The sequence below is a fragment of the Poecilia reticulata genome, chromosome 1 (genome assembly GCF_904066995.2).
Source record: "Poecilia reticulata chromosome 1, P_reticulata-male-v2, whole genome shotgun sequence".
NCBI lineage: Eukaryota > Metazoa > Chordata > Actinopteri > Cyprinodontiformes > Poeciliidae > Poecilia > Poecilia reticulata.
Genome location: NC_088830.1, coordinates 31,140,534 through 31,160,126, shown reverse-complemented (window position 1 = coordinate 31,160,126; position 19,593 = coordinate 31,140,534). Strand labels below are relative to the sequence as shown.

At 37.9% G+C, this 19,593-nt stretch overlaps 1 protein-coding gene across 3 annotated transcripts in view; it reads right to left on the bottom strand.

The window, feature by feature from the left end:
* Positions 1 to 19,593, bottom strand: part of LOC103471060 (ovochymase-2) — a 40,790-nt gene that overhangs the window by 9,648 nt on the left and 11,549 nt on the right. For 2 of the 3 annotated variants that reach the window (XM_081611302.1, XM_081611300.1), the window contains 12 exons: positions 15,953 to 16,071; positions 14,819 to 14,912; positions 13,556 to 13,696; positions 12,679 to 12,776; positions 11,319 to 11,445; positions 10,358 to 10,564; positions 7,248 to 7,463; positions 3,382 to 3,522; positions 1,847 to 2,092; positions 1,574 to 1,759; positions 557 to 666; positions 350 to 450 (listed from right to left, as the gene is read on the bottom strand). In XM_081611302.1, the coding sequence (XP_081467428.1) occupies positions 350 to 450; positions 557 to 666; positions 1,574 to 1,759; positions 1,847 to 2,092; positions 3,382 to 3,522; positions 7,248 to 7,463; positions 10,358 to 10,564; positions 11,319 to 11,445; positions 12,679 to 12,776; positions 13,556 to 13,696; positions 14,819 to 14,912; positions 15,953 to 16,071 (1,786 nt within the window). Of the gene's footprint in view, positions 1 to 349; positions 451 to 556; positions 667 to 1,573; positions 1,760 to 1,846; positions 2,093 to 3,381; positions 3,523 to 7,247; positions 7,464 to 10,357; positions 10,565 to 11,318; positions 11,446 to 12,678; positions 12,777 to 13,555; positions 13,697 to 14,818; positions 14,913 to 15,952; positions 17,498 to 19,593 lie in introns of all 3 variants that reach the window. The other variant, XM_081611297.1, reaches the window with a different exon arrangement.

The following is a 19,593-nucleotide window of genomic DNA, read 5'->3' as shown; positions in this document are numbered from 1 at the left end:
TTAAAACAAGATCCTATATCTTATGAAGTCTGAAAAGTTACTTCTAAGTTAGTTGTCTTATTTCAAGTGTACTAAAAACTAGACCACAAATGCTTGGTTGGTTTGTGTTTTTGCAGTGTATGACCTGGGGAACAACCACAGCGTTGGCACAGTTTGTGACAGTGTTGATTGTGACATATTAATGAAGCGACTGAGTCGGGTTGGACTTTCTGGTACAGTCTTCGATGGATGTGGAAAATTTATGCAATTATTTCATGAAGAAGGTTTTGTCAGGGTGATAAAATGGCTTTGACTGTATAATAAGACAAGTTCACTTTACATTTAGGAGACTATTTTTTCTTGTACTTACCTTATGAAGCAGTGGGCCGCTGTTAGCACCCAGTTTTTATGAATCAGAGTCCCACCACAGGTGTGAAAAAACTTGGGCTCAGGCTGACTGGAAGGCCAGACCTGAAAGAAACGCACCAAAAACCAAGCAGAGAGATGAAAACTGCCTCAGTCCAGAAACCGCAGCCGCTCCTGTAAACTCTGGTGCATTTTTTGTGAACATTCCCACCTGCATGGACACCTGCCAGGGCCAGGAGTGCGCTACAGCTTCCTCTCCATTCACAATGCGCGACGCGACAGAAGGAGGAACGGCCGGCTTCCCGCACGTTTCGGGCCAGTCTACAAGAGATGTTTGTGTTTGAGTACGGGCAGAATAAAGAGCAGAAATCTGCTGCTGACAGATAAACCCCTGTTTTGCACTGATACATGTTTTCCAAAATTATTTTTGCAGTCACACACGGCTGACATTGCCGCTTCAAAAAACACGCCTCCACTACAACTTGCTGGGGAAAGATAATTTCTGTCAAAATGCAAATTAAAATTGTGCATTCATTTTCTTCGCCCAGACAGCAAATAATTTCTTCTGCTCCCTTCTGTAACCTTGCTAATAAGGAAACTCTGTCTGAGCTTGGCATGAAAATGAAATCCTATAAAAACAGCGCTGTCCATCTATCAAATTCTGTTTAAGAAATTGCTTTGTCAGTGGCTGCAGCCACCTGGGGCTCATCCCTGGATGAAGAATGGAAATAAGGCGACAACCAGCGAAGGAAGGGAAGTGAAGCAGCAGGTCACCTCACGCTGCTCTCAGCATCCAAAATAACCGTGTTTGACCGTTCATCTGGGAGGCCAGAGACTCGGCGTTCGCCCAAACTCAGTTCTGTTGTACTGAACTGGACCTCATGTTGAGCATGGAAACTTGTAACCGGACATGAGAGACACCGATACTAAGCAAACACATCAGTAGGAGGAATGTATTTCGCTAATATTGCCTTTTCATTCTTACAGTCTGCAGCATGCTTTCCTAACTGGAGCTGAATTATATGTTACATTTATATAACTTATAAACTACTGATAAAGAAACATAAAGGTTATGCTTCACGACATTCTGGTTACTTTTCCAGACTAACAAGTTATTTTTCTTCCATTTATAGGTTACTTTCCCCCAAAGTTACAGTTCTGATCAGTGTAGCTTTGAGTTTTCCTCTTTAAGATAGTTAATGGCTTTATGCTGACACAGATAGGCTACCTATGGGGATGTCGTCCCAGGGGTTTATTTCAGCAGGTGGCTCAGTGGGAGCAGGGACACTGGGATCTGTAGTCCAGTAGGCTCTGAAACCTTTAGCCTCAGTAAACATGTCTGCGTGAAAACGGATCAGCAGCCTGTTGCCTTTGGTTTGGATGCGGTTGGGCAGGTTTGTTCCACATAAAGGTCCTAAACGAAACCAAAAATAATTAGTCTACAGGCTGCATAATTGAATTATTAGTGATTACGGTAGGGGGGTAAATGACCCTAACTTACCACGTTCTGTATTTGGTGCGCCAGTCAAGCCATTGATGTCAACCAGCCTCACATTGTCGTAGCACTGAGATGTGATAAAGTCTTTGGCTTCCAGGTCAAAATGAGTGAATGTCAAAGTGATTTTCTTCCCTAGAGGCACAGCAATGTTCCACATGCACTCCATGTTGGCCTTGTAGTTCATCGGCCAGTTCTGGGATTTGATAACACCAGTTTCCTCTTCAGAGGAAAAGCCACATCCCTGGATGTCTAAAAAGCAGAGATGGATGGTATGATACATGGAGGAAAGAGGAAGTGTTAAAGCAAGACATTGAGTACATACACTTCTCTACAAGTCTACTGCAGGAAGACTTGTAGAACTGACTGAGAACAAGAATTTTGCACTTTGGTTCATCAAATCGTACAAATTAAAAATGTCTGACTCTGCAAAAACAGTTGCAATGCTACAGAAGCCGCCATGCACAGAAAAAAGTTTTTATCACTGTAGTTGAGGATAAGGTATTTATCTTATCTCAAGATAACAAAACTGTTTTTCTCAAGATAAAGATTGCTACAATTGCTACAACAGTGCATCTGATCGAAATCAGATGCACTGTTGGGAAACAGGGAATCTTAAACAGCATAACTAAGCAAATACAATCTGGGAACTGAAAAATCCTGCAGTAAACCAATTTAACTGCTGTTTTTCAGATGGAGCCAACACTAGTTTATAAACTTAGTGCTACGGCCGGAGGCGGAATGGACTAATTTTGTCAGGATATCTTCTATTATTGTGACAACAATAAAAATGATGATAAAAAATATTCAATCTTTTTAGGATGTTTAGTATTCATAGGGCCACAAACACAAATACTGTTCTTGAAAAGCAGTATTTTCATTTGAGTCTGACTTCTTCAGGATGAGACTTATAGAAGTGTGATTTATATCACTAAATTGTGCACAGTAACTTTAATCATATTTTCAAATTTATTGATATTTCTGGAGAAAAAAGTAAAAATAACATTTCCAATAATGTCAGTTTTGTTTTTTAATATTAATTCAAATTTATGAAGACAACAATAAATCACAGATTCTAATCATCTGACCCTAAACCCTAACCCTTTTTATAAATGATAAAAAAGTACGATAAACCTCCACTTAGTGGACCTTATAATTCATATTGTTTGTTTATTTAGGCTTCCAGGCAGAATCAGTCAGAAAACAGGCATTACTGCTCAGTGGCAGTGGAACGTGGACGGTGCTCGTTCTCCTGTGTTTGTGTGGATGAGATGTTCCAGAGCAACATGCAGTTCTACCTCTGTGCAATAAGTGGGATTTCATATCTTTTTACGACGATAATCATTGTGATAAAAGACTAAAAGGTTTCATCTGGCTCTTGATTCCTTCACTGTACTTTGGCCCATGTTTCCACAGAGCTCAGGCAGCTGCAGCAGCAGCCGAGTATCTGGCACGGTGATGTGTTTATGACTGGTTAACGAGACGTTGAGGTGTTTCAACAACTTCCTCTCTGAGCTGTGAAGGTGTTTCTGCCAGGCTACCTGCGATATCTTCAGGATACACCGCCTCAAACTCTGCAGAGAATCCTCGATCCGTGAGGCGACTGTCCGACCGGAAGCTGACAGAGATTGTGTTACTGGCGCTGACCACCAGTGGGGGCAGGATGTAGCCGCAGTGTGTACCTGAGAGCGAAGCAGAGGAGCAGGGATTAAACAGGTTCATGTGGTGGATCGAAGGTCCTTTGAGCAGATAAGATGTGGAACTGTAAGCAGGATAAGTGACCAGTGTGTAGATATCAGATGATCTGAGTGCAGAATCTCCACTGATTAAGATAAGGCTCCTTATTGCACGTGTTGTGCTACATGTGCATGCTGTTGATGGAGTATGCACTCTATTTTGTGATGACTGAAATCCTAACCTATAACATTTTTTTTACTTTGAACAATGAAACAATAGAATAATTCTATATTATATATGTGGAATTAAGAAATAATTTAAATATAACCTGTCTGACAACATGAAGTAGACAAGATATATCAAAAAACATATTATGCATAAACCTAAAGAGGTTAAAGAATAAGAAAGAAAACGGCAGCAGCTTCATTCCCATGGACCATATAATTATGCATTTTGACATTTCAACAATGAATTTTCTTAATTGAAACACCAGTTTTGAAAAAGCTCTTGTTGAGGTGCAAGGATGAGGTGGTTTTTATGGTCATGTTGAAATTGGTTTATTTCACAAAACTGCAATGGAAACACCTTTTTGTGAACATTTGTAATGGAAATGCTGCTACTGACATCCTTAGATATAAACTTTTTAAACTACTTTGAATAACAAACTTGTTATAGTTTCATAAGTAGGATCAACTGGAATCTATGTGTGATTGAAATGACACATTTGCTGTGAACTGATACTATATTAATTAATTAAATTGAACATTCATTTTTCTGGAAAGGGTTACAAAGCAATTTCTATGACTTTGGGACTCTGAAGAATGGCCAGTAAGACCCCATCGGCTAATAATCCAGGAGATCATAAAACAACGCTCTGCAGGCCTCACATGCCTCAGTTAAGGTCAGAGTTCATGATGCAACAATAAGAAAGTCTGGTAATGTGTCTGGCATTGATGGGAGAGTTACAAGGTCAGAACTAATGCAGATACAGAAAAACAAAAACATCCCAAAAACATCTTGGTGATCCTCAACATTTCTGAGACGATATTCTGTGGACTGATGAGACAAAAGTGGAACTTTTTGTAAGGTTTGTGGCCTTCAACATCAGCTAAATAAAGGGACAAAATTAGTACTTAATTGAATCGAGTGTTTGGGAAATTGCTGCAACTATCCTGACAATTTTATTATGTATTTTTTTCTTATTTTATTATATATCTATCTATAATGTAATCATTGTGAAGCTCATTGGTCAGATGAGGTTGTCGTAAATATCCATCCATCCATCCATCCATCCATCCATCCATCCATCCATCCATCCATCCATCCATCCATCCATCCATCCATCCATCCATCCATCCATCCATTTTCTTGCACCTTTGTCCCTTAGTGGGGTCAGGAGGGTTGCTGGTTCCTCTCCAGCTAACGTGCCGGGCGAGAGGCGGGTCACCCTGGACAGGTCGCCAGTCTGTCGCAGGGCAACACAGAGACACACAACCATGCACACACACACTCACACCTAGGGGCAATTTGGAGAGGCCAATTAACCTGAAAGTCATGTTTTTGGACTGTGGGAGGAAACCGGAGAACCCAGAGAAAACTCACGCATGCACAGGGAGAACATGCAAACTCCATGCAGAAAGAACGGGGCTGGGAATCGAACCTTCTTGCTGCAAGGCAACAGCTCTACCAACTGCGCCACTGTGCAGCCCGAAACAACATGTTGTGTTGTTTTTATTTCTTTCATTTGGAGTTATCCAGAAACAGATGTTGTTTTGTCTTATTTTCGCTTTGGCACATAAGCACGTGCTCCCTCAGCTAAAAAAGCCCTCTCATCGCCCAACTCTGAGAAATGCACAGTGAGAGTGTGCCTGGGCCTCGGTGCTCCAATACTCAGCAAGAGATAAAGCTGTATCAGCCTCACTGCAACCAGTGAAGTGAATAATGAGAGGTAATTTATTACGGTGCGGCTCTTTGCAAGGAAGATCTTAATCAACAGTTTTACAGCAGGAAAAGCAGCAATTTAGCAATTTAGCGGTAACAGAAAGGTTGGAAGAAGATGTGCCAAACACACACTTAGGGTGTATATTAACAGATGCACATCAGCGTCTTTCATGTGACAGGAGTCTAACGTCTGCCAGCAAACTAATATATAGGTGCAAAATGTCCTTTAGAAGTTCACACTGCAAAAACACAAAATGTTACCAAGTATTTTTTGTCTAGTTTTTAATGCAAATATCTCAGTACACTTTAAGTACAACTGAAAACTTTTTCAGCAAAATATAGGAGCGTATTTGATGAATATGTAGTAGGTTTGAAGCAATGTGACCTTTTTGCAAATTAAATAGGGTAAAATGTCTTGTTCCACTGGATTTTCTTGTCTTGTGCTGCAAAAACACAAGATCCTACCAAGCATTTTTAGTTTCTAGTGCAAATATCTTAGTAAACTTCAGATAAGTGGAAATCTGCAAGCGGAACATTTCCCCCATATTATAACTTCTAATCCTCTTTTACAAGTTATAATGTGGGAAAAATGTCTCGTTTCACTGACATGTTTCCACTTTTCAGTTCAAACAACATATTTACTTCAACTGTATACAATGTCATACAGTTTAAAAGACAGTTATTTTGATACTGATCAAAGGTGAGTAGTATTTTGAATTCAATGAAAGCTACAAAGAAATCTCTACGAAATGTATTTGCTAAGTTTTCTGGAAATCAGCAAATAAAAATAATTTGGGCAATTCTAACTAAAGTAAAACAAGAAAAGTTGGATATGATTTAACGTCAGACAGTGAAAAAAAAGTGTTTATATCTTTATTTGATGTACGTACGTCATATGTGTATTTTCACTTATTTCAAGTGTAGAAACATATTTACTAGAAACTAGACCAAAAATACTTTTTTTTGGGCTCAAGTGGCCTTTATTTGATAGCTAATTGACAGGAAAGTGGGTAATGAGAGAAGGGGGAAGACATGCAGCAAAGGTCGCCAAGGCCAGGAATCGAACCCACAACAGCTGCGTCGAGGACTAAGGTCTCCATATGTGGGTTGTGCTTAACCCCTGCGCCACCACAGCACACCCAAGACCAAAAAATACCTGATAAGTTTTTGTGTTTTTGCAGTGCACTCTATGGGTATAATCAATTATAAATGGCTTGTAAGAGCAGATTAATGTCTCGCTGTCATAATCAGTGAGTTTGTGGATGGACTAAAATACAGTCAAGAGCTGGGAGCATGGATCAGGTCGAATGAAAAAATGAAGAACAAAACTTACAAAACAGCACAGGGAACACAGGGAGCCAGAGCAAAACAAAAACAGGAATCCAGGGGGAAAAATCACAGCAGGAAAATAACGGGAGTTGATGAGATTTAACAGGAGGAAACAGGAGGAACCAGCGAGGATGTGAGCAGGAGAAGGGTTAAAACACCGTGAGGCTGAAAGCTGAACAAAAGACCTGGTCTGAATAGCAAATGTATTTAGAGGTGTAAGGAAGAGAAAATGGCACAGAGGGCGAGGGAAAGTACGCAAGAGACTAGGAAATTAACCTAACACTATAGAATAACTAGACCTAAGAAACATAATTAAACTAGAATAACAAGGAATAAGCATAACTAGAAACACTCAGTAGGACTGAACTAAAACAGAAACCAGTCTGATCCAATCAAAGAAAGAGACGAAGGAGCACAGAATAATGAAAAGACCAAACAACCCAACGATCCTAACACTCACCCAGGGGGCTGTAGTCGTCTGAGATGATCAGCTTGTCGTCTTTGCACTGTCCGGTCTCCCCAGTGATCGCCAAGTCTGTGATCCGCAGTTTAACCAGGAACCCTCTGGACACCGATATCTTCCAGGTGTTATTGGAATGAGCCGGGTATGAATTTGGGAAACCTGCAGACTGGATAACTCCTTTCCGTCCTTCAATGATAACTGGCCCTCCACTGCCTGCAGTGCACACACACACAACACATGAACCTAATTAAGTACAATGTTGCTTTTTTCACTTTGATTTATATTAATTAGGATCTTTTTTTTCTTTGTTTCACAGTTGAGGAGGACTGGCTTGCTTCGATACAGCTGCAGCATGAAGTGATTCACTGTACTGTACTTTAATTGGCCCCTGGAGAAAACCGATGTGTCTGCCAACAGTAAGATGCGGAAACGAGCAGATAGAGCTCAGGAGAGATCTCCGTTCCTCCATCATTATGTGGTCGCTATGACAGGATTCAAGCTGGGTTTTACTTGGAAAAGGCTCTCATGAAGCAACGCAGTCACGTATGGTGCAGCAACACATTATCTAGCTGGGAAACACAGCGCATTAGGATTAATCAAATTAATTATGATGATAATAGTAGCAGTAGAAGCCATTACCACCTTGGTATGGTCAGAATTAGATTTTGTTTCTTTTCCCCATAAATAAGAATCTAGCTTTAATGCTTCTTTGATCAGCTGTACTATTTTTCTGAATTAAGTCATTGATGAAGCAATTGCTTCCTTTAACCATAAATACACTTGTTTCTTTTCCCATGGTGAGTCCTCTTGGCTCGGTGTCTATTTGTGTGAAGTCACATGGTTGCCTTTACCTGCACTGGTAGCTTGTTCTTCTGTTTCTCAGAAAAAGTTCTCCTGGTTCAGTGTTTTTCCTGTTTAACTGTCTCTATCTGGGAAAATGCACCCATAGAAGTACTGCTTTAGATTCCCATGTGAGGTATTTCTTCTTCAATGCCTCTGTGTTTGGCAGCGTTTCTTTGATGGAAGAAACCATTGATTGAGTTATATTTACCATTATTTATACACGCACTTTGTTTTTTTCCGCTTAACTGTGTCTCTGTTCTCAGAAACTATTGCTTTGAGCAGATTTTGGCAACTTTTTCTGTCTTTTCCCATAGAAATTATTCCCTTTTCGGTTCCTCTATGTTTAGCAGTGTTTCTTTAAAGGAAGAACATCTTTGAGCTATTTGTGCCATTATCCATGTAAACACATTGCTTTCTTTCCTATAGTAAGTGCTCTTGGTGCAGTGTTTCTAGCTGTGTCTCCATTCTAGATAAAATCCCTGAACTATTGATATTATCAATTTTTGGTAATTTTTTTGTCTTTTTTCATAGAAAGTTTTTTTTTTTTCAGTTCCTCTATGTTTAGCAGTGTTTCTTTTGTGGAAGAAAATCTTTGATGGAGTTGTTTTTGCTGTTATACATACATGCTCTTTGTTTTCTTTCCTATAATAACTACTCTTGGCGAAGTGTTTTTTCTGTATAGCTGTGTCTCTATTGCTGCTATCAACTTTTTTATGTTTTTTTTGTATTTTGCTGTTGAAAATATATATTTTTTACGTTTGGCAGTGTTTCTATTTTGAGCTATGTTTGTAATGTGTACACATTGTTTTACTCATAGCTGAGAGGGTCTGTGCGATTTCTCACATGCTTGCATTTTTATGAAATTTAGCAAATAGGATAGTAAAATGAATTGAGTTTAACTTTTTTTTACTTTATGTTTATTAAACTCACAGATACAGAAAAACGGTCATTCAGAAAAGTACTTCCTTTTTTCTTCCCCAAAAGAAGCACCTCCAAACATTGAAGCAGGACTACTTTCTACTGGAAAAGCTGAAAAAGTTGTAGAAAAAGAAAAACAAGGTGCCTACAAAATGATACCGCTGAATAAAAGCACAAACAAAACATGAGCACTAACATAGGAGTACTTTCCATGGGAATAGAAACAGTTATTTGACTATAAAGTGCATGTGAAATTCACATTAAGAAACCAAACGTCAAACTATCTCGAGCTATTAAAGCTTTTATATCACCGGATTCATATTCTGCCTTCTGTAATTATTCCTGCGTCAAGCATAAAAAGCGATGCACGATTCTCAGCTGTTACTCTAAGATAGTCTCAGTCGGTTTAACTTCGAAACCTCATCATCTTTTATGAAGCGTGCCGCAGCATCTGTTAAGAAAAAGACTATTTCTAGCAACAACAACAAAAAAAACGCACCACTGAGAAGCGGCACATCAGAAACTCATCAGAAGAGAGAATGCCAAAAAGAGAAAATAGAAATATAAAAGTTAGACTGACAGTGACATCCGCAAAGAGAAACCCTGTCAATGCAACTCAGAGTTATGCAGAGCCCAGCCGCCCCAGCTCTGTGCAGGTTTTCCCTGCTTCTTCTGTCATTTAAAACGTAATAAGCCTTCAAATTTCCTTCACCAAAAAGATGGAAACTAAAGTTTCTACTTCATACGAGACCTGCAGAGATGTAAAAAGCTCCTTTTCCTGCTCATTAGTTAGTTGCCAAACTTTAGAGACTCCAGACCAGAAAATTACCAGAAACCCGCGACTCCGACTACCGATGGAGATTTTCAGGATTCCTCTCAGCTGAACTGAACCTGCTGGAGAAGCGAACCAGAAACTAGCAAAAGTTCAAGCCTGACTCAAACCAGAAACTCAAACCGAAACTTGATGGTAGCAGCATTATCCTGTGGGACTGTGTCACTGCCAGTGATGCTAACGCATTGCAGAGCATGGATTAAATAACAAAAAAATGAGCAGTATATCAAAATATTTTAACCTCACCTAAAACTAACATCTTGATGGTTTGAGTGGTTAAATATTATCGGAGGAATCGGCTTTTACTGGCCAAGTTTGTTCCCACAAACAAGATATTTGACTTTAGTTTCACACACTCACAGCATAAAGACATTAAATATAAATACAACTTTCCTGTAGTGAGTTTATATCTACTATATTCAGCTTTGAGTCGACTCCAATGAGACGACGTTTTTATCAAAAACAGGAGGAACGGGAATGAAAAGAGTGACCCAGAGTTGGAGAGAAAACTCACCAGACGTTGTGGGAGGTGGAGGAGTTTTTGTGGTGGGGGTGGACGGAGCCTTGGTTGTGGTGGGAGTGATAACTGGTGGAAGACTGGACTTTGTGTACGTTGCCTGGAATCCTTTAGAGGTCAAGCTGTTGTCAGATTTAAAGCGGACAACCATTGTGTTGCTACTGGACTCCACTGGGTTCGGCACCGTCCCACCGCAGAATTTACCTGAGGGTAAAACTTTGTGTTAGTTTCACAGAAATATGTAATTTCATTGGGTTTAAAGTGGACCCAATTCATTCAAAACTTTAAAAACTGTTTTGAATGAGTAACATTGGTGTATTGTTGCTTATAGTTGCTCTTCCTGTTTCATCCCAGGGATGCACCGATCCACTTTTTTCACTTTCGATACCAATAACAATATCTAAGTTTTAATTTATTTTCCCTTTGTCATCAATAAAGTATTTTTGAATTTTAATTGAATTTTAAGTATCAGCTGATAACCATCGGATACAGAAAAACGGACTTAAAACATTTATTTTTTAAACAGAGACATAAATGTTCTGAATTTGATAACTGCACCAGAGCAACACATTAAAATACAGCAATAGCTTCACAAGCTTGGTCAAACATGTAAAAACAACCTTCATTTGTTCAGGTTGTGCAGTTTTGTGCAACATCCAAAGTAAAATAAATAATAAAGAAACTGACAAACAACAGGTCGACTACGTTGGTCAAACATGTAAAATAAACTGCAACAAACCTTTCAAATGGTTCAGAAAGTACAATTAGGAATTCTAAATACAATGTAAAATAAATAATAACACATGCTGTCACTCAGACCATGAAGCATAGAAGTAGACTGAATAGATCTGCCCTTATGGCTCGGGCTCATTGTCACTGATCTAGAATTGTTTTCAATTCGGAACCGATACAGATATTAATATCAGATCAGTGACTCTCTATTTGCTCACTGACTTACCAACCAAAGCTGATCCGGCCTTGTGGCCGTCATAAATCTGAACAAAGTCTCCACAGAAATCCGGGACGAGGTCAAAGGTGGTAAACGTCAGTCGGACCCGCTCGCCCTCAGGCACTGTGATTCTCCACTGATCCAAACAAAAAAACAAGCAAACACACATAATCATCGATAATAATAATAATAATACGCTGGAAAATAAAGTGGGATCTGAAACTGCAGAGTTAAAAATGGGTTTAAAAATTCTGCTGAATAATTAATGTAGAAAACGAATATGGGCATCATGTTTTTTTGATGGCATGGCATCAACGTGAGCAGCGTTTTCGACATACTGTAGCTCATACATAATTCCTTTAGAGATTCCACGTCTGCTCGGACAGACGGCGATCCGCCAGGCTGCAGCCCTGCAGCGTGACTGCTGCAACACCGCGCGACTTGGATCCCGACTGGCCCTGATTTACTTTAATTAGATTCATACATTCATTCCTACTGAAAGAACTAGACGTGCAGACGTTTGAGGATGTGGAGCATGCTCTCTTGATAAGGATGTATTTTTTTAATTATATCTTGTAGCTGACCTACTGATTGAAAAACTCAGGATTTAAAGAGGACTTATTAAGCATTTTGCACATTTTTTGTTCTTCCATTTGAGTCTCAACTACTACAGAGCTTGGAAAAAATAAATAAATCCAGCTGGTTTTTGGTAATAAGTTAATGTTTTTTGTGGTGTCTGGAAATTGAGCTGTTTCAAAAACCTCAGGAATGCACCATCATAAATTAGCAGGCACCACTTGTTACCTGGCAACCCAAGGAAAGCTCCAGCAGTTTGGTCAAATGGTTCTACTGCTGTATGCACTGTACAATGGCTACTGGAAAGAACAAGTGTTTTGTTGTTGGCTTACTATTCAGAAACCACTTGTTGCGTTCTTGTTGGTTCTGCAGGAGGCTCTACATCTGCTTTTCAAAGATACATGGTTGTGTAATTGCACATCTGTTTGTAGCTATTTTAATACGTGTGAGTATTAACTTTGAGTTGGGGGGGCAGGACCAGCAGCAACTTATTTGATTTTAAAGTGACAAGACACCTTAAAACAGCTCAGTCTGACAGGTTTTAAATCTCATGATCTACGAATGATTTTGTGCAAAACAAAATGTAATGTACATGTTTTGTAAACCCCATAGACCAATTCTCCCCTGTTTAAAGAAAACACAATAGGTCAACTTTAAATATTTGTTCTTTTTCAGTGTCACATTATATATATACTATAAATGTACATCATCAAATGACGTCCTGGAGTGCTTCATGTAGAAAGCATGCCTGTGTTCAGTGTGAGTCGTGGCTGTGCGCTGAGTGTGTTTGTACCTGGTACAGCGCTCCGTTTGGATAGTTTTGCCCCGGGAAGCTCGGAGTCATCAGATTCCCCTGATCACCTTGGAGGAAACCGCCGGCTCCGGCTATTTCTGGCAACAGGAATGAAGGACGCTTGAGCTGCGCTGACAACTCAAGGACAGCCTCAGTATGAACCCCTAATGCAGTTCCCCACCCTTTTATTCATTTGGCCGTTAATGACCCCAGTTTTCACCCCACACTGTGTCACACAGCAGCCTCCAGACCTTTACAGCCTCTGGTGAAGGCGTGCTAGAGACCTTAAAATAGATTTATCTTTTATTGCAGCAATATAATCCCACAATGAAAATATGTATAATGCTAGTACATTAATAGGTTAGGGAAAATATTTTAGATTAGGAAATGATAGCACTCTACTAAATTAGCAGTGGGACAATTCCTATTAGGTAAATGTAACAAAGTATTTTTGTGAGCCAAGTAACTTTTTATTAAGATTTCCTGTTTTCCTGGGGTAAATGACATGACAGAGGCCCTTTTCTGTAAGCCACTCATCTAAATTGGAAAGACAAGAGAGCATTCATTAAAATGGAGATTTTTCACCTTTAAAATTGTCTGTGTGAAATAATCCAGCAAAAGACAAAACTAATCTGAATAAATACCAATCATTGCACAAAAGAGTCAAAATGTAGAGAATATTCTTCCAGGAACTTTGATCACACAGCGTTTCTTTATATAGTGGACCCCCACATATTTAGTTATTTATTATTTTTGTGTATTTAAATTCCAAAATTGTTATTAAGAAATAACAGAAATGATTCAAAATCAACCTTTTTCTATGGTCGTCACTCAGACATGCTTCCACCATCTTCACGTGTGATAAAACTTGACTTACCCGATGCAAACTCTGGAGTCACAGCTTTGTAGTGAGCTTTAAATCCTTGGTCTGTTTTCCTATCATTAGTGTCGAAGAAGAGTGTCAGGTGGTTTGAAAGAGTCACCAAAGGTCTGGGTTTGGTGTAGCCACAGTATTTACCTGCAGAAAAGACACAACACATTCAGCAAACGTGTGTCTTTTTTTATTTTAACTTTATAAGATTGTTTTTACATTGATTTAAACAGATACCGCTCAACTTATTATTGATCACAGAAATGATTTGACATGTTTGGTGATCTTATAATTTCAGTTATTAGAAATTATCTTTCAATGTTTTGTGATTTCTATGTGATGCCGCTTTTAAATTAAATTAACAGCAATATTTTGTGCTATTTAGGCTTTTCAAAGTTATGTTTTCACCATGTAATTCATTAGTTTATAAATGTCACTGTTTCAAGCTAAATGTTTAATTAGCAAGCTAAATATTTAGGTGAGAAACTGAACAATTAGCTTCAAACTTACAATTTAGTTTGTAAGCTAATATTTTGCTTGAACCTAAACAATTAGCTGAGGCTATTTAGTTTGCTAAAAATATATTTGTTTTAAATAAATACTTAGCAAAGGAGCTCATATTTTAAGTTACATTTTTAGTTTGTGAGCTAAGTATTCAGTTTAGAAACTAAATATTTAGCTAAAAGCTTCTTTGCCATTTTTCAAACTAGATATTTAGCCAGGAAGCTAACAATTAGTTTGAAGCTAAATATTTAGTTGAGGCAATCCATTTAGCTTGCTAGCTAAATATTTAACTCCAAACTACATAGTTGGTAAAAACACTTGAGGCTGAATATTTGGCTTGCTAACTAAATATTTAGTCTCAAAATAATTATTCAGTTTAAAAGTTAATGTTTAGGTTGAAGCTAAATTTTAGCTTGTGAGCTAAATATTCAGTTTAGAAACGAAATCTTTTGTGTCAAATTTTGTTTGAACCTAATCAATTAGATATTAGTTTGATAATTAAATCTTTACCTTTGAAATAATTATCTAGCTAGAAAGCTAATATTTAGATTGAAGCTACATTTCTGAGCTAATGTTCAGTTTACAAACTAAATATTTAATTAAAATGTAACCATTTAGTTTGAAGCTAAATATGCAATTTGTGAACGGTATATTTAGTTATATAGAGCCTTTATCCTTACTTTTAATAAACTGGATTAACAATAAGAATGTAAGCTCCAATTTATTTTAAAAAGAATTTCCCTGTAACCTGTGCTACATATTTACCGATGGTTCCCAGTGCGTCTCGCAGTGTGACCAAATCTGCTGTGCAGAGCTGAGTCTCCTCCAAAGCAAACTCCTCAAACCACAGATGAATCACCTGCAGCACAAACAAGCAAAGTTGTTTCCTCCCACTTATTTCTCTGCGTCTGATAAACCTGTTTACTGACAGAACGTGCCAGAGTGAGCAGACAGTGGGAAATGTGAGGAGAAAATTATGCCTCTGACAGTAATATTTATGTTTAAGAGTGAAAATATAGAGAAATACGGAGACACAGGGAAGAGCCACTACAGTGAAAGGGAAGCAGTGATAAAGAGTGGGGAATGAAGGATTTTATTCTGTCCAGCGGGCCTGCAGAGGATTGCTGCGGAATATGAACCGGAGCAGGCAGCCATCTGTTGATGATGCTGCCATTGCATTTGGACCAGCTGTCCTCTGCTGCTTGGCTTCACACTACACAGTTTTCATAACGGCAAGTTATGAAAACCTTGTTGATCAGAAACCAGACACATGGAAGTCTGGTTAAACAGAGATTACAGCCAGTCTGACGTTTGAACACATTTTACCATTTGGAGTTTGAATGATTTGTTTAAGCCATGCAGGGACTTTACAGCATACAACTGCAATGATTGCTAAAATCAATAAATGGTATTTGTTGGATGACAAACTGTCCCAGTCGTTATTGCGATAAATAATAATAATATTGTTTTGAGACCATTTTCAAGTAAAATAATGGTGCAGCAATGCAAGAACACATTCTGGAAAATCAATCGAATTTAAATTCTAATGAACATTTAACAGTGGAACTGTTAAATGTTAAAATCGGAATTGAGCAAACGGGCCAACAGAACCACTATTGTTCTGACCCAAAACTTATGTACTTTCTAGTCCTATTGTGAAACATTAAATCAATTGTATTATGAAGTCTCTTGTAAAGACAATTATCCTTCAAGAAAAGGCCTAGTTGAGACCAAAGCCTGAAGACTTTTGTCATCCAGTTTTGGTAGAAAGAGAGAGAGAGAAAAGAAAAAACGATAAATCATGGAAATTATTGAGCTTGTTTTGTTTTCATTTATCATTAATTGACTTATTGCTGCGACATTTTTTCTTTTGGATTTTCTCGGACGAGTGGCTCTGACCTTATCAGGGTCCACAGTGATGCTCCATGTGCAGCTTACGCCGTTGTCGTAGCTGCTGGGGTAGTTCCAGCTGGTGAAGGTGCCCGACTCACCAGTCACCTCCAGCGGACCTCCACACCCTGAGTGAGGCCATGGACAACAAAGACAAGTGTTGAAGTTTGGCAGTGCAGCAGAGAGCAGCTTTAGGAAGTAATATGGCTCCAGATTCATTGATTTGTAAACTTTAGAATTATGTCACATTAAGAGCATTATTTTTACTCTAAACTACAAACATTTATTTTTATTGATTTCAATTGCTGAAATCTTAGCAGGCATGTTAACTAGGGCTGTAGTGATACAATAATCTCACGATACACGATATTCTGCTCACGATACAATATATATTGCAATTTTTTTTTAAGCAAGCGATACAATTCAATACACCTTTGCGATTTTCTGAAAGATTTTAGAGGGACGGAGTGATTTTGGGGACATTTTGTGACTGTTATAGAGCTGGATTGAATTAATTTAACTGAAAACTGACAAAATGAATCAAAGAAGTGGTGAGAAAACATGTTCCTTTTAATTGAAACAGTACAAACTGTAGCTTACATGCATTTGTAAAGTAAATAAAATGCACCAAGTACCTGCTCTGAATAGTTTGATACCTTTTTAACACATAACATGTGAAGGAATCACTCTAAGCCTGATGACCTGATCACTCTCCCGGCGAAGCAAGCAGTGAGTGAGCAAGGTGACAGTTGGATGTTACGATGCTAGAGGATGAATATCGATTTTTTCCTAGGAAAGAAAATATCGATATATGTCGCAAAATCGATGTTATTACACAGCCCTAATGTTAACCCTTCTGCATGCGAGGACTGAGGCAACTGATGCAAGTGAAATGGGTCTGGGGTCGGTTGGACCCCATTTTTAAACACAAGGGTTAAAAAGAGAATGCTGATTTTCTGCACAAATAACTTTGCATCTTAGGAAGAATAGTGTTACAAATGGATAAAATATACTCCATTGTATTAAGATTAACAAAAGAAAAAGTGAGATTTCCCGGGTGATTATGTAATAAGCTGTGATCTACTTCTGTCATGGAGTCTGGATGACATCTGTGTTTAACGTTAACTAAACTGGGAGGTGGCTTGTTGCTGTAAGAATGGCCTTGGCTTTTGTCACATAAAATAAGTACCTAATTAATTTGTCTGTCTTATTTAGACATTACTATAAATCCAAAAAGTTTGAAGCAAACTGATTCAACAAATTACAGGTAAACCTGTTGCCAGTGGTGATAATATGCTAATGCGCTAATTTTTCATTTAGCATTTTGCTAACTTTTAAGGTTTTTAGCACACGTAACTTATCCTGGATAACATTTTCCAAATAAATGCTAAAGCACTCATTTACCTGGCTGTTTCTTAAACTTTCAGTTGAGCAAATATCAACGTTTGTATTGAAGTTTTGGTCATGACATTCAGTCTGAACAACACAGATCGTGTCGGATTTTTTAATCCGACCCAGGCTACTTGGATATGTGGTCCTAAATCCGATACGAACCTGATCTTTTTTTTTTTTTTTTTTCAAAGAACTTTATTAAAGTTAAATTAGTATACATCAAAATAACATAGTGAAGTATACAACACAACAGTAAACAGAACAGCCAGGGGTGGTTAGATAAGAACATGCAAAGACGTACAAATTGAAATTGTCCTTAAAGCCTTTTCATTTGTAGATTCTGCTATTGATTTGATATATAGTTCCATATCTTTAATGAAAAGAGAGAAACAAAGTGTTTTATTAGCAAATTTGCATTTATGAATGTAAAATTTAGCAAAGAGTATTAGCAGGTTTATTATAAAGAAATGTTTAGCATCCTTCTTATGGAACCTATAGAAACAAAATAAAACATTTTCCCAGCATAAGGAAAAATTCTGTAAAATATGGTCATTAATAAACCTGCTAAATTCTGACCAGAACCTTTGTGTAAAAGAGCAGAGCCAAAAGAGATGCGTAACAGTTTCTGGATGGCCCTCACAGAAACTGCAATTAGTGTTTATGTCTCTCTTAAATTTTATCATATAATGCTTAGCAGGGTAAATTCTATGGAGAATTTTAAATGACACTTCCTTCACCTTGTTTATAATTAAGTATTTATGGGGGATCATCCAAACTGTTTTCCAGTGAATATCTGGGATATAACGGCTCCAGTAAATTGTTATAGCTGGGCGAGAAACAATGATTTCTTGGAACAATCTGCGTATTTTCTCATTGCTTTTCTTAAATTCCAGTGAAAAGCAGATTTTACCCAGAGATGATTCGGCTGGATCAGGGATACCAGGTGGAACAGACAGACTATAATTAGTGTTTTTAAATAACATTAAGGTGCCCAAAGGTATAGCATTGATCACCATTGAAAATTCCTGGAAACTAATTGGAAAATTATATATTGAGCAAAATTCATCATAATTGATTAATCGTCCTTCCTTATTAATCAGCTGAGCCACCAGTAGAATCCCATTTTGAACCCACGTTTCAAGATAGAGTGACCTATTTTTAAATAAAATATCTCTGTTGTTCCAGATGAGGTATTTGTGAGGCGAGAAGTTATGTTTATAGATGAGCATCCACGCTAAGAGCACCTGCTTATGGAAAGATGAGAGTTTTACAGGAAGTTTCTCAACATTGTAATTACTACTTAAGATGAGGTTGAAGCCACCAAAGCGCGAGAAAATGTGATCTGGTATGAAGTTCCAGACAGAGGTTGGATTCTTCAGGAAGTGTTTAGCCCATTTAATTTTGAATGTGTTATTTAGGGTAGAGAAATCCAGAAAGTTAAGTCCACCTGATTCATAATTATTCATAATAACAGTTTTTTTGATATAGTGTGTACGATTTTTCCATATAAAATTAAGAAGCATACGATCAATATCTTTACAGATTTTGTTGTCTAAATGTAAGGGGAGAGCAGCATATGTCAGTCGGGATAATCCTTCTGCTTTAGTAATCAACACTCTTCCTTTTAGAGATAAGTCCCTCTGAAGCCACTGGTTTAGTTTATTTTTGGTTTTCTGTATAATTGGTATCAAATTAGAGGAGCATCTTAATTTCTGGTCTTTAGAGATTAAAATTCCTAAATATGTAACTTCTTGTTTAACAGGAATATTGCAAATATAGTTAGTATGACAATCCTTTATTGCAAGCAATTCACATTTTTTTAAATGTAAAAATAAACCGGAGGCCTTGGAAAAAGTATTGATCACTTCTAAGGCCAGAGGGATCTGGTTTGCATTCCTCAAAAATAGTGTAGTGTCATCAGCCAGCTGGCTGATTATGAGCTCTTTATTAGCTATCTCGATTCCTTTTACGGCACTGTTGGAGACATGAGTGGTAAGGATTTGAGAGCAAAGTAAGAATAAATATGGTGAAACAGGACATCCTTGTCGAATACCACGTTTTAGGATAAATCTAGGGGTGGAGCCGTTTGGCAATTTAATAGCACTATTGCAATTGGAGTATAATGTTTTGACAGCGTTACAAAAAAACGGGCCAAAACCAAATTTTTGTAAAGATTGAAAAATGAATTGATGTTCGATTGTGTCAAAGGCCTTATAGAAATCCAGGAAAAGAATAAAACTCTCATCAGGCACCAAATA